Source organism: Notothenia coriiceps, unplaced genomic scaffold (genome assembly GCF_000735185.1).
Source record: "Notothenia coriiceps isolate Sejong01 unplaced genomic scaffold, NC01 NC01_scaffold00031853, whole genome shotgun sequence".
In the NCBI taxonomy this organism is placed as follows: Eukaryota; Metazoa; Chordata; class Actinopteri; order Perciformes; family Nototheniidae; genus Notothenia; species Notothenia coriiceps.
In genome coordinates, this window is record NW_011364554.1 from 800,996 (window position 1) to 816,861 (window position 15,866).

The 15,866-nt window shown below is 43.7% G+C and overlaps 2 protein-coding genes across 2 annotated transcripts; both read right to left on the reverse strand.

The window, feature by feature from the left end:
* Positions 1 to 713: 713 nt before the first annotated feature.
* On the reverse strand, positions 714 to 6,536 carry LOC104960435 (zinc finger protein 236). Its single transcript, XM_010788485.1, has 3 exons — positions 5,985 to 6,536; positions 3,335 to 5,680; positions 714 to 1,803 (listed from the first exon to the last, which is right to left on the reverse strand). Exons 1-3 carry the CDS (start codon positions 6,039 to 6,041, stop codon positions 1,468 to 1,470), a joined length of 2,739 nt encoding a protein of 912 aa, XP_010786787.1. The 5' UTR covers positions 6,042 to 6,536; the 3' UTR covers positions 714 to 1,467.
* A 365-nt stretch (positions 6,537 to 6,901) lies between these two features.
* On the reverse strand, positions 6,902 to 15,194 carry ntd5 (ntl-dependent gene 5). Its single transcript, XM_010788484.1, has 8 exons — positions 15,087 to 15,194; positions 14,016 to 14,150; positions 13,411 to 13,602; positions 9,671 to 9,797; positions 8,500 to 8,576; positions 7,815 to 7,997; positions 7,530 to 7,727; positions 6,902 to 7,401 (listed from the first exon to the last, which is right to left on the reverse strand). The coding sequence occupies exons 1-8, from the start codon at positions 15,151 to 15,153 to the stop codon at positions 7,319 to 7,321; spliced, it is 1,062 nt and encodes a 353-aa protein (XP_010786786.1). The 5' UTR covers positions 15,154 to 15,194; the 3' UTR covers positions 6,902 to 7,318.
* Positions 15,195 to 15,866: the final 672 nt, after the last annotated feature.

Here is a 15,866-nt window from a genome sequence, read left to right on the forward strand (position 1 = left end):
ACATATTTTTTGTTAGAGCGTCAGTCTAAGCCAACCAGGCCAGAACTGAACCTCTCAGCGACTAAAGAGTTACAATCTTTTTTAGAACAGGAAAGATTCCATCTATGACTTGGAAGTTATATATTAACGTAAAAGGTATTTAAAGATAAGATAAAATAGTGAAATTCAAATATGCATTAAACATCTGGACGCCTGCAGTTTGAACAGGGCACAATCCTCAACACCAGCAGCACGTTCTTCACTATCTGCTTGGTTAACCTTTGCTCACACCTCTCCTTCCACTGACCCTCTAAAGTGAGTTTCCTAAACTCAGATACAATGGAGCTTAGCGCAGGCCTTTCAGCATGCTAGGGCATCTCTATTCGCATGGAGGCAAGTGTAAGAATGAGGAATGGGTCAGCCACAAGGACCCAGTCAGGTCATTTGAGCGATACAGTATTTAATAACTTATCTTGAGCCGAGCTCTGTTAGGCTCCGTCGCTTAAATGGAGCAGAAAATTGAGAGTGTGCAAAAAAACAGAGGACGGACTCTCAATTACTCCCTGGAGGCGGTCCAGACGATATATATCAGGTATCTTCTTTTTTTTTCATAAAGATCCATGTAATGTCTGGTCACATTTTTGGTGATTAATGAAGAGATGAAAATCAAATCAGAGGATCAGCTTAAATTAGAGCAGAGATGTGTTCATTAGCAAGGAGAGTTAAATGTGATTATCATAAAAGGCCACATCCAACACTTCAATTCTTTAAAGACACTAACTTGGTGGAACACTGAAAAAGAAGATAGGGCAACATGTAATTACAGTTGACGAAATTTAATTTAAATAAATTAACATAATTTACAATAAACAGAAAATGTGAGTAAAGTGTTATAATAGCTCAAAAACATTTGGTCAAACTCACATGAATCAAATAAGTCAAATAGACAGGTGCAACACAAGATAACATGGCATTTTCCTCCACAATGTAAAAAAGGTTAATATTGAAATAAAATAAGTGCAAATGACTCACAGTGTCTCTGACGGTGAGAAAGATAGATTACATCTTTCACATAGAGTAGTGCAGAAGTGCAGCTCTTACAAATATGAATCTCTATTTACACAACGGGAGCAGAGGATCGTATAGAGCAAATAAGTCATCCTGGGGGCATGGTAGCAATCGAATCAATATTCTATACTCTTAAAAAACATGATTTTAGGCATAATCTTCCCCTTTCATTTACATATAAATGTATTTCACTGTTTCTCTACAGGAAAGCTAATATCAAAATCATTTATGACTTTGAAAGCCGAAGTTTTACCACTAAGTGGAATGGAAATAATACACATTCATATAAATAAATTAAAACAACATTAAAATAGATATTGCAAGTGCTCTATTTTTGAAAGGAAAGTTAAGTGTTTAAGCAATGTTACATATGATCCCCCTCTTCCTCCTTCCCTTGTTTTTGGAGTCTGCAGAAAACTCTTAAGTTTCCGTCTCTGACTCTGAGTTATCTAAAATAGACACAGTGGAGCTATACCATTCAGCGCTCTCCTCTTCCTCCTGCACTCCTCCTCCATCTCCTCTGTCCCTTCTCTCGTTCAGCATTTCCATGGCGACTTGGTGGTAGGGGTGTTTGCGCTTGGTGTGTCGGCGCAGTGTGTTGCGCTCGGCAAAGCGTGTGTGGCAGAGCTGGCACTGGTAGGGCTTCTCTCCGGTGTGGACCCTCTGGTGGCGCTGCAGCTCGCCGGCCTCCCTGAAACGTTTGGAGCAGATCGGGCACACAAAGTTCCTCTGGCCTGTGTGGATGTGCTTGTGTCTCTGTTGAGGGAAATAAAAACACATTTGATGAAGAATCGGTGAAACCATCACTCAACACTTTTACTAATGCACCTATAATCAGGATTGTTTTACCAAAAAGGGACAGTTCACCTCTCCCACCTTCCGCGTACAGTGGTATTTATCGTGTTTTGGTGTGAGTTTGAGATAATGGCCAGTTTCTCACCAATATTATGGAACACAATTGTACCTCACTAGTGGAGATAAGAGTGCCAAATAACTACATTGGAAAAACTCGACAGAAAATATCTTTGTCAAGAAATCATGATTCGCTTCATCAAGATAATCAGCAGATCTTGTCATGAGCACTTTCATTACAGAACTAATTTATTTTTTACTTTATCGCCTTGCAGAGGAAAGCGTGCATAAACAAGGATGCCATTATTGTTTACGTCTCGCACTCTCACAAGCACATCGCCCATAAGAAGATGAACGCCACTCTCTAAAAGAAAAATAGTCCCTACATGAAACTGCTCACAACAAGGTGTGTGGATTATCCTGAGAAGCCAAGTTGTGAGCTTTTCAAATGTATGCCGCAAACTGAAGACCCACCTGTTTCACTTATGCCTAAATTAAAAAACGCACTTTAGAGTTTTACTTATGCGACAGCACTTCCAATGATATTGCTTATTTGAAGTAAATATGTCAGCACTGTTCTTGTCCTTAGTTTGAATCTTTATGGTTTATTGCACTTATTGTAAGTCGCTTTGGATAAAAGCCTCAGCTAAATGCTATGTAATGTCATGTATATTTTTGAAGGTATGAGGGAGACAGACCACTCTAAGGCCAATATCTCCAACTCTCAGCAACTCCTAACAAAACAATCTATATTGATGAATAGCACTACAGGTAAGACGAAGAATATTTATATTTGATATTGGGGTAAACTGTCCCTTTAGTAGTGCAACCTGATCACTTATGCATGATAAGAGGGTGACTTTCTGTGACCAACCCTTTAAAACGTATTACCTGACACCTCAGCTCCTCAGTAGCATCTTACAGCTCGTTCTTGTAATTAACTAGAAACTCTAAACTCTATGTCTGGTTCATCCTCATTGCTCTCAAAGCAGCTTGCATCAGGCAGCTGCTACACACTACCTGCTCAGCGCCAAATGAAAGACAGACAAATTAGCGAGTAGCTGGTCAACCCAGTGGAGCATTTAGCAGCTAAAGAGACAAATATTTCCCTCAGGAGTTGGTGAAAACCAATACCAGAGCTGAAAGGAAAATGAATACTGGACTTATTAGTTTAGGTGGGGACAAAAAACATTCCAAATCGATGCTAATGTTAGTACACATCGGCTGGATGTGTATATAAACAACGGTTTGCCAAAATATCAACTTGATAGTGATAAAATCTCAGAATTGTGTTCACAGCTGGTTTCCACTGCTCCCAAGTGGCTTAAAATCAGTTAATGCCTGTTTTACAGAGACTGCACTAATAATGTGTGACATCTGGTGTTATTGCTGTTACTGTTAATTAAATGATTGCCATAATTAGCTTGCTACTGACCTGCAGATGGCTGGAGCGTTTGAATGCTTTGCCGCACTGCTGGCAGACGTGAGGCTTCTTCTGCGAGTGCGTGATGGCGTGGCGCTCAAGGTCAGAGAGGTAAAAGAAGACCCGCGGGCACAGCTGGCAGTACAGCACCCTGCGGGCGCCCATGTCGTCCTGGGACCCCTCGGGAGAGAGAGGATCTAGAGGGTCGAGGGGGTCCAGATTATCAGAGGAGAGAATGGGTCCAATGGGAGGGGAGGGAGGAGCAGCGCTGGAGAAGTAAAGATGGTCGTCCAGAGGTAAATGTTCTGAGTGCAGGTCAGAGGGGTCAAACCTGGACTCTGAGGCTGGAGATTGGGCCTCAGAGCTGGGCTGAGCTAAGGGGACATAGGTCAAACTAGCAGACTGTGGGTGAGGAGAGGATGCTGTAAAAGTTGATGGCTTGTGGATTTCACTTGAGACTTCTTCAGAGGATATGGCTTCGCTTCCAGGGTTGGAATCGGAAGAGCTGTTCTGAGAGTGAAGGGTGAGGCAGTCGTTTTGAAGAGAGGGAGAAGGGACAGGGAGGGAGGCGAGGACAGAGGTAACGTTGGTCGCTCCTGATAGGATGGCAGGGGGGTGGTTGGGGCTCAGTCTGATGACCGGGTGGGACAGCATGGGCAGAGCGGAGGGCAAAGGTAGCGAGACGGGGGCTGAGGCCGCGGTGATCTGGGACAACTGACCCGTGTAGGGGTCCAGAACAGCGATAGGGGTGGAGGTAGGGTCACCAGAGGAAGAGGGTACAGACGACAGGAGAAGGAACATGGGGGTGGAAGCACCGGGGGTGGTCTGAGTAACTGAAAGTGGAAGAGAGAGACCCACCTGAGCGGAGGAAGAGGAGGACACGAGGAGGATAGGAGCGTTAGTAGAAGGATTGGTGAGGATCTGAAGGGGCTGGGGGGGGATTGATATAACAGCATTAGCCTCCTGAACAGATTTAACGTTTGTCTCCGCTGCATTACAGGGATCCGAGTTTGTAATCAAACGTGGAAAGACTTCTGAAGTCTGATCGACACTTAGTGATGGAGAACCAGGGGCTGGAGAGGTGTAAAGATGATCAGAAGGTGCGTTTAGTGCATTATTTACACTTTGGCTGAGGCTAGGATTCGCTAATGTGGCCAATAGTGGTGACCCCATTCCCTCTGCCTGATCCTCTGACTCGGACGCATCGACCTGCGGCACTTTGAGCCCATCCGGACTGAGCGTGTACGGGATTCCCAGGTCGTCTATGAGAAGGAGGTTTTCAGTGTCTATCGAGGAGAGGGAGGTGAAGACAGAGGAAGAGAAGAAAGAGGGAGACAGGAGAGAGTCGTCCAGTGTATCTGTGGCCTCCATACGAAGCGCAGAGCACTCAACATCCTCATCCTCTTCCACTATGTCTCTGTCTCCTTCTCCCTCGTATTCATCCACCTCCATGATCAACGAGCTCTCGCAGCCGGAGTCATCCAGGAAGCGTTCGCACCTTCTCTCTCTTTTATTCGGCAGACTCAGGTCCAGTGGTTCTGTCTGTTCCTCCGTTCCCACCTCATTTAACGTATTACACAACTTTAAATCAATTTCTTTCAAAACTAGAGGAATACTTTCCTCAATTTCTCTCTCTGTAGTTTCTTCTTTTATTCCTTTCAGGCTCAATATTTTAATTGGGTCAGAGCTTGAGATTAAGGGAGTCTCAGACCCATCAGCGTGAATGATTTTAACACCCCAAACATGTCTCTCTTTGCAGATTCTTTCCCCTTTCTCTGCCTCTGTGTCATGGAATGATTTTGGCTTAGCTTCCTCAGTTTCATGATTAATAACTTCCTTGATTTCTCCTTCATTCTTAACAGCAGATATCAGGATTTTACATCTGCTTTTTTCTGCTCCAGCTGAAATAGAAACAGGTCGTCTTAAATGTGAGCGAGCAAAGTCTTTGGTAAGGCTGATGGCAGAGTTTGTGATTTGCCTCTTGCACCGTGGGGGAACAACAATTTTGATTCTGATTGGTTGGCTGCCCAACACAGGCACTCCAGTCTTCACTGTGATTGGATGTCTGAACCCACCACTCTTCCTTGTTTCCTGAGAGGCTGGCTTAGAAGTCCCGCCCACCTCTGGCTTATTCCCATTGATTGATGGAGCATCCTGCCTGGTGGTCACTGCTGCTCTGACAGGGCATGGCTTGGGGTTACCTGGTACAGTGGAGGAGGTCTTTATTTCTTTTGGGTCCACACACACCTCTGGCCCTGATCCCTCTGCACACTGGCTGCCATTTTGGACATCCAGGCTGCCACTGGTCAGGACTGAAGCCAACTGAGAATCCATTTTGGGGCATACCCATTTATATTTCTAAAAATAGGAAAAACAAAAAATATTACTAATTGAAATGGGGTAAATTAGAATAGCAATAAGCACATTTCGTGGTAGCAAAGGAACAGAACTAAATCAATATCCTGGGATGGATGAAAAAACTCTCAGTCTCAGTAGTGATTATTGGGGTCAAGTTTGCAAAATCCAATAATCACTGATGTTGTGATATTATCAACAGCCTGCTGATCAGACTGAGCACTTTTACTCCTTAGTCCGAAATCATGAGCGTCTCATCTGACCCCTCCTCCCTCTTTAACATCACACTGTCCTGATATGTGGTTACCTTGCAAGATCCGAAATTATAGCTCAGCGGATTTCTCACCGAGGGTTCGCCGATCATTCAGGGGAACGCACCGGAGCACAGCTGGGTCCGACTGCTGTGAGCGAAATAACCCTTCCCCTCTCTCATACTTCTACCATGCACATGCAACATAAATAATACAACGTTTCATGTAGCTTTGGCACAGAATCATATTCTTTTTGATTAAAAAATACAAGCCTGTTGTCAGGGGGTAAACCGAGGAGCACTCTACGTGGAGGACGCCATTACGCACAGTATAGGTCCGAAATGCCAATATTATTATGATGCGTGTGACAGCTCTCGGACCTGGGACAACGCCACCGCTAACACGTCGCTCCGATTGGAGAAACGTGAATATTTACAGACAGTCGCAGTGAGGATCGGATCCTTCCCTTTGCTCCGGAGCTTCCTCGGACCTACAGCCAGCCATTTTAGAGCCGAGGGTCCGAGACACCGAGAGCGCAACCCGGCAGCTTGAGGACAAACTTTCCCGGTGCTGTCATTGATTCCAGCCCTGCTGTCAGAGCCGGGCGCTCTTTCGATACATTCAAAAACTGTATTTTAAACTATACTCCACCCATACACTCGCTGCATAGGGACTGGCTTACCCGTGCTGTGGATATTTCCGGAGGACCAAATATGACTGTGCAGTGTAAAGGGTGATGCTGCGAATGCCGAGGGAGGGAGGGGTCAAGGGGAGTTGCTATGGTGTCGCAGCCTACCGGGTCCGACCAGTAGCCATGTTCAGCCTATGAGTACTGTTGAACCTGCAGCCTGCACGCACAGCCTCTCTGTGCGCCTGAGAGACACAGCGACGGGAGGCAAAGCACATGAGGAGGATGGAATAGCATTGAGTTGAAATCATACAGTACTTTATGTGAAGCAATACAGAGATCAAACCAGTTTGACATTACTTTATTTCACATCATCAAAAACTTACAAGCCTTAAGACTTGATGCGTCAGGTTCAAGAGAGAATAAGGATCACACAGTGAGATATCACAGAGTCAGGACATTATGAGTTCGGCTACATGAAGGTATCATCACAGGCTTAACTGATATTACTGCATTTTATACACAGCCTCCTATGGTCTGCATCTACAGTATCTGCTCAAGCTGGAGGAGGAATACTAATGCTTGAGGGGTTAGCAGATTATTATTAAGCCAGCAGTTTGATAGTATTTAGAAAAGAGGCAGCACATCACAATGTTAGCATAGATATTAATGCAAAGCTGCAGAGTGAAGAGGGGCTGCTGTGGGTGGAGGTGTGTATCATAGTGAGACACAGGGTCATGAGAGATGGGTGGGTCGAGGTCATCACTCCACATCATCAGTTTCACAAGCTTCAATCTCTGAGACCAGCCGGTGAGGGAAGAGTTTAAACTGCAACCATGTGGGCTCTGAAAAACAAAGAGAAGGGGCATGAATATTGAAAACCTGGCAATGTGTATCAATCCCTCTCAGGTTCTTAAGACTGACAGATACAGATAAGAAAAAGGACAGTCTGTATGGATGGTCGGAGGTTTACCAAGGTAGCAGGCAGGTGGCTGCAGCTTCCCATCGAAGCAGGTCTGGGTTGCAGAGAAGCTGCACGGCTTACGGGGGTGTTTGCAGAAGAACGTCACATTTTCCCTGTGAGGAACCACGGCGTCTGTCATGTCAAACGGCCAGCGCTTCACTCCACCAATCATCACACGGCTCCGCTCAGCAGGGATGAGACAGCGAGCTGGGAAAAACATCAAGAAGGTCTGGTTTTGTTTGCTTAAATACTTATTATGTCACCTGATCTTCAAACCATGTAAGCATCCCTTACCTCTGCAGAATGGGGGCGATGCACTCCAGCTGCCATTGGACAGGCAGGTGACTTTCTGGGGTCCATCCAGCTGGAAGTTCTTTTTACACAGGTAGTGGATGTCAAAGCCAGCTTCATATTCAGTCTTCTGGACAGCCACCACGTAGCCCTGCTTCACATCTGGAGGAGGCTGGCAGTACACCTCTAAGAGAGCAAGAGAGAAGCAGACTATAAGAGTACTGGAAAGGGACAGGAAATATTGCCAGGAGGTGATATCAAGAAAAAGCAACAGGGAAAAAATCATAAAATTAAGTTAATATAATCAAGTATCTTTAAAACAGATAGATAAGATCTCCCGTTGATGGTTTTAAAGTTAAACTGAAGGCCTGAAACTGCAACAGTGCATGCCTTTTCTTTCAACAGGCCATGCAATACCAGGCTTGGTCACAAGATGGCAGAAAAGCACTGCGAAACGTAGCATTTGAATGATGAATACATGACGAGGTTTGACTGTCTTCTTCTTTAATTCACTAGTTTTCTACATACATGCACACACACATGAACACATTGACACAACCGATAAATAACCATCTTTTCAAAATAGTCCCTTCACATTAACGTCCATTCATTCTTCTCCTGCTAACGTTGAAAGATGCATGAGAACTGACTGTAAAGCCACACACATGCCGTGACACAGTGCACTTACTTTTACAGATGGGGTGAGGATACTGCCAGGTCTGATTATCCTGGCAGAAATTCTCACTGCTCCCCACAATATCCGCCCTGCCGGAGAGAAAGGGAGAGAGTGATGGAGACAGATGGCAGTGTGTCATGTACAGTATTGACAGCTAAAGAGCTTCGTCTGAATAAAAGTGTTAGAAGAAGGTGTAAATGATTTCCTTTTTACACTCAGTCTCTCTCTTTCAGAGTGTCTGCATTTTGTGTGCACAGTTCTGGCTGACACAGACACTTGGACTCGTCTTATCCTGTGGATGAGTCAGTGTGTAAAGGGAAGTCAATACAAGATTAGACTGTAATGACCTAGTTAGTTCAATGGAGAAAAGGTCAGCTGGCAGATCAAGATGAATTCCCTGCCATTCATCACCCGTCGTTCCCCAACACCTCTCCCACAGTGCGGGAAAATAACTAAGTACATTTACTCAGTACACTTCCATTTTGAGCTACTTTATCCTTTAACTCCACTTCAAATCAGATATAGAGGCAAATATTGTACTACTTGCTTCACTACATGTATCTGACTACTAAAGTTACATTTCCAATTTTACATAAGAAATACATATAATACACATATAACATGTAAAAAGTGATATATTATTATAATCACACTGGACTTATTTTTTGATTTATTTGTTTCAGATGTCTGAGTTGTTGAGTATGAGACAGACGAAAGAGACATTTCCCTTCTAAACTTGCTACATAATACATACATAGTTTGAATTAGCCCCAAAGAGGTAAATACTTACAAAATGTCCCAAGAATAAGTACAGATTTATGCAGCTTCTGTTCTGCACCATAAATAATCACACAACTCCTCACATATATCTTGTGACCATTAGGTAAATTGGACCTATACTGTATTTGTAATATTCAAAAGTAACCAGATAAAACGCAGGGTTATTTTACTGCAGAAAGACTACTCTGGGTACATTTAGCTCATAATAATTTACTCGAGTAAAGGGATCTGAATAGTTTTATATATCACAGCTCTCCTGTGATTAAGTCTTTCCTCCCTCTTCTTCACACTCCATCCCCGTCTTCTCACTTCCTCCATTTCTACCTTAGTGTCCTTTCAGGTTTTCATAGCTCCAGCCTACACACTCACAACCCTAACCTCCCATCACCCCCCCTTCTCTCACCCAGACAGGCAGCTGTAGCGGATGGAGGTTCCTGCCGTAGCGTCTCCCTGGATGCTGAAGGTGTTGACGACCTCCTCAGGTAGAGGGCAGGTTTGAGCCGCGGCGGATTGTTCAGGCAAGTTAGTCTCTGAAGGTCAAAGAAGAACAGAAGGTTGTAGGAGTTGGTCCCTTTCTCATAGTTGTTCAAACAAGACTGCAATCAGACACTTTTACATAATATTTACGTGTGAAAAATGTCATTGCCTCATGGTGGAATGTTCCTCAGTACATTTAGTAAAATACTACAATTAAGTACAATTGTGAGGGGCATCCTTATTCTTATACATTTCCCCCACTTCTCCTACAGCTCAGTTACAATAACTTTACTTTTTACCACACATTGGAAGTAACTTTGCAGATTAAGATTATAAACACAAAATCTATGAGTTGATAACATCTTGCAGGTACTGCAGTAAAATGCTGCTTGGGCACTAATCTACCAATATTAAGTATTGCAATAATATAACTTAGGTAACAATTGAATGTATCATTCAAGTAGATATAGGCAGAAATTGGGACATTTTCGCTTTATATTATCATTCATTCTTTTTCCGTTTGTACACTAGCATCAACTAATGGGTGCCGATGAGAGTTTTAGTTGTTGACACTATCTTAGTCATAGAGGAGTACATTACATGTCCACTTTTACTGAGTGAGGAATCTAATTACTTCAAACTATTTCCTATGGTGACAATGTTTTATGTGAACCTCATCAGAGAGAAATGCAGCAACACTCAGTGTGCATCTAATGTGCATCTGTGATTCAAATATTAAACAGAATCGAATGCATGTCCACTGTAACCAACACAAACACATCACACACATTACAATTAGTGCGTAAGTGATGTGGTTTTGCAGGTTTGGAAGTAGCAGTATGGAAGGAAAGAAACAGGGAATAGAACAAGATGGCCAGAGGAAGGATTCCTGCTACCTCATTTGACTTGTATTAAACAGGGTTCCTATATAGTGTGTGACCCACAGAGGCGTTTCACTCGATGTCTTGTTCTATTTAAGTTGTGATAAACATTCTTATGTAATAAATCAAAGTTGGAGCAGGTGAAATGCAGCCCCACACCTATCGGAGCTCACAGCTATATCTCTGTGATTGTATAACACCTGGCACTGCTCATTCCTGGAAGTTTGAGTGCTCACGCTCGTGAAAATATAAATATCAAGAGTGGTGCTTAGAGAGAGGCTGGAGCGACCCGGGCTCCATCAAGCGCAGGGTTTTGTTGCTGAACACGGCTTTGAAAGGCAGAGACAGCTCTTGCCTGAGGGATGTCTTAGGTATCTGAAACCGAGAAACGTTAATATAAGAATGTAAAGGTACCTATGGGAGAGTTATGAGTCTGTTTGGCTGCGGATGAGAGCCCGAAGCTGAGTTCTGTTTTCACATATCGCCCTTCTCCTGCCTCTCTACTGCTGCCACCCACACAGGCTGCTGCACCAAACGGCTATGAAGCAGGTATATCAAATTCATCTTCTTCTCTAATTACAAAACAGTGATTTTGAACATGCACAAGAATCTGATTGAGACCAAAGATGTAAAAAGGGTTTTGCTTTTCTCTCACAAACAGATGCATGCACGAACCACTAACTAAATAGCCTAGAGCTGCATGCATGTCCTTGGCTCCCATTGTAGAGAGAGACCTTATCAGAGGCCTCAGATGGAAGAGGATGAGAGGAGAAAGAGATGAGAGGAAAAGAGGATGAGAGAAGAGAGCAGAGGAGAGGAGAGCAGGGAACAGAAAGGCCTGGAGCAGCATGAGCAAGAGAGCTCTCTGACTCTCCTGACTGTGATCTGTCGCCCACACACACACACACACACACACACACACACACACACACACACACACACACACACACACACACACACACACACACACACACACACACACAGAAACTCTCCAACACATGTGCAGTCCGCCCCCATACACGTACACATCTAATGTATACAGAAAAAAAGCTACCTCTCTACCTTCCTCCCATAGACACACTCACACACACACACATACACACACTCTGTAGATGCACATTCACACCCGCACACACTCACACTGTGTGTATGCAGCTCTGTGCCACTTTGACAGTGATCTGCCGCCCACTGCCTCTCAACAGGCATGAAGGAGCTCGACTCACACTCTAACACACATGCAAAGGACACACACAATACAAACGCTCTCACACGTTCAAAACCCACCTACCTTCTGCCTGTCTCTCGGCATTAGGATACTCTACGAGAGAGAGGGAGCTGAGAATCATATCCTTATTTCACATCTTTGAAAATATAAAAAATCTTGTAGGGTGAGACTGAGTCCAGCTGGGTTGAGGATTCCTGAGAAAGTGTGTATACTGTAGCTCTATGGTGTGTGATTAATGCAGGACTCAGAGCTTTAAAGATGATTTTGCTGTCAAGTCGACACAAGCATTAAGCAAAAGGCATATTTCCAGGTGCTGTGTGTTGATGAGAAGTGTCGAGATACTGAGATACTGATGGCTTTACATCATGTACCGCTGTGCAGCCTTACGGCGCAGCAGTAGAAGGAATAAGGCTGCACAGCAGTAAGACAATCTTTGCCTTTTGTGAGCCACTTATTCATTTTTAAATCCTATATTTAAACATGATTATCTCTGGGCTCGGCGGTACTATCGTTGTAGATTAACCTGTAAACACTGGAGAGTCTTTTGTGTTCTTTGTCAGCTTCCTCTGCCTTTTTTCAAATGTGTTGACAGCTTTGTTTTGGCCCCTGTGGCTTACATACAGCAGGTGTGACTAAAAAGCAAATCCAGTAACGTTTCAGTTTGAGTGCAGAAGATCTCTACTACACACAAGTAGGACATACTGTACCATTAATGGAGCTTATAATTTATTCATAATGGCAGACTATTATTCAAACATTGCTCAAATAGTTGTGATTCATCTTGAATTCATCTCTTGTCCTTTTTGGTTTTGGTTATTGCTTCATCCTGTGTTATATATTTGTTGTAGTATTTTGCTCAAAATACCTTTCAATCAAGTGTTGTCCATGAGTGAAATATATTATATAACACCACAAACTGTTTAAATATAATTTAAAGAGGCCCTATTATGCTTAGTTTTTTTTCTGTAGTGTGTTATATAGGTTTCTCTTCTGTGCTGAATGTGTGTGCTGTGGTGCACGAACAACACACTGTAAATATGTGCATCCATGCGTCATGCGAACACACACACATTCACACACACATTCTCACACACACACACATTCTCCACCCCCCACACACACACACTTTTCAAACTTATTAACAGTTCAACAGTTAAATCTTCCGTCAGCCAATATGAACAACTAAGGCTGTGGTTGCTATGGTGATGAGGAGAATAGGTCCCAGTTGTGCAATGTCTCAGTCGACACGACCAGAGACGTTTCTTTCCTGAATCTCTCTCTCTCTCTCTTCTCTCTCCCTTTCTCTATCTATCTTATGGCCTTGCATGAAAACAAAATCCCAATAAAAGCTTCATTCAGAGCTTGACCACATAATGGACCTGAACTCATTCACCACAAACACACAGTGTACCTTCTGCCTCGGTCAAATATCAGACACAATATTACATAAAAGAAAGTAACACATCACACAGCATCTCTCTCCCAGAGGTTCATTACCTGTGTTTACATTCCTGACATGAAATAAGAAAGAATATTTTTCTGCTGAACTCAAAAACCCACCTGAGCAGATGGGCTCATCACCGCTCCACTGTCGGTCACCCTGGCAACGGCGAATAGTGGCATCCAAGCCAGTGGGCAAAGTGAATCCAGACTTGCAGCGCACCTCGAGCAGGGCGGAGAAGGAGTGGGTGGGAGAGAGGAGGCGAGCCTCTGAGGTCTCACTGGGGGACAGAGGCCAGGGACACGTTCGACCTGAGGAGGAGACAGAGAAACCTCAGAACGTGATGCATTGTTTCTTAGTCAAGACAAATGAAACCGCCCTAAACCAGTTTAAGTGGTACTAATGGGGTTGTATAACCAGCCTGGATGTGTTTACAATGCCCTCTTTTACAACACACAAGCATTATAAAAAGTGTATGTTCAGCACTGACACAGGGTACATTTTGAGCCCAGATTCTGAGCACAACCAAGGTATTTTAATTTCCAGGAAACACACAAACACAGATGTGTGCTGGCACAGCTGCATATGCAAACACACACACACACACACACACACACACACACACACACACACACACACACACACACACACACACACACACACTTTTTATGACTAATACCACAATAGTGTTCAGTTTGAAAACTAAGGGCATGTAAATGGTTACCTGGAGCCACACAGCTGAGCCCACACTGGCCGTCACACAGACACTGGCGCTTGTTGCCACAGTCAGTGTCAGTCTTGCAGGGCCGAGGACACGTCCTCCTCCGCTCCTCTCCCAGAAGTCTCTCCGGACACGACCCTGTTGTGATACCAAACACACTTTATCACACCATCAAAGTAATTCCCCCCCTTTGTTTGTTTGCTTCTATTGCCCTCAGGGGTCCCTCGTAAAAAATGCGTAAGCTCAGGGTCGAAAGGACAATTTGTTTGCCAATTCTGCTTTGTTTTTTTGTTTGAAGGAAACTAAAGTCAGTGTGGGTGGCCGGGCAAACATTTGCCACCCAAGTTGCCGGATGAGTAAGTATTTAGATGGGAGGCTTTATAACTCTTGGCTTTTATCGGTCAATCATAATTTTTCTCTAAAGAAAATTAGGTTTGTGTCTTCTGAGTGGAGTAACTTTGTTTAAAATGTCCTACACTTCTCCATATGTATTCCATCACACATCATGAATGAAACTTTTTTACATTGCAACATCACCTAAATCGACACACCCTCAATGTCCAGAACATTTGAGGGGGAGAGGGGGGGGAAAGGGGGGAGTCAGACAGGGTTCCCCATATTTCATTTCTTAGAATGAAAACATGTGTGCTACTGTATTCGCTTATAACCATGTGACCAAAAACACACATGTTCTGAGCTAATGCACACATGATCATCCCAGAGCAGCATGGAGACACGGTGTACAGTACATGCATGAACATACAAATCAGGCTTTCCATGATTAACTAAAAAAAAAACAGATGCAAACTTACTTTAAATGACATTACCGGTTTGGTATTAGCTTTCCAAAATAGTTGATATGTTTAATTCATCCTATAACCTCAACCGAGATCGCTCAAAATTCAAACATTCAGTAGGTACATTACAAAGTCCCTGTTGCAGTAAGTCCATTGCATCTAAAACTCATTAATTGCACAGTTTCGAGCTCTGCTAACAAGATCATCTTTATATGAAACTACAATCTTCAACAAAGAGTGCTGTGACCCTTGTGTGAGTGGTGCAGTCAGATCTTACCTGGGGTCTGCGGGGCCACAGCTCCACTCAGAGCCCACAGGGACAGCAGCAGCAGTGCACAGTCCATCCTTGAAGCCAGGACTAAGACGATATGAGGCAGGGACGGGAGACACAGGATTTTTAAAGAAGGGGGAACAAAGGGTGGGAGGGAGTGGGGGGTGAGAGAGAGCCAGGCTGAGACTGCCAAGGCACACAGNCAGGAGCACACATCTGGTTCGCGTTGGGGAGGATAGAATCAAGGAAAATTCCAGCCTGAAGGACCTTTCACCCATTTCTGTTGAGATAGAAGATTAATGACGTCCCTGTTGCCCCCACCCCACCACCACCCCCCCTCCCCCTCTCACACAATCAACAAACAGAGGTAAGCAAACAGGAAATGCTAACAACAATGGTGGACTTTACCTGATGTCATGAAGGCACCATTTGCTCGACTATATGCTTCCAAACATGCAGCCTGGTTAGACTGATATCTTAATTTCTTTAGTTGTTGTTTAGGACCTTATAAACACGTTTACTTTGTAATCTCTTTAAACGTAAGTGGACTAACTCAGCTGTGTTCAAAGAATAATGCATTGAGTGACTCTTTTTTAGATTTTTTGATTAAGTAAAATACTTCCGAAATGTCAAAGGGCAGAAGAGTTGCCTTTGTTTGGCAATAATTCATGTTTAGACTGCTTTGCCTATTAAAGGAATGTACACAATGTGAACAAACAGGGACGATATCAAAACAAGTAGTCTGGGGACATTTCACCACATATTATCAGGTCTAAGTTGATAAAT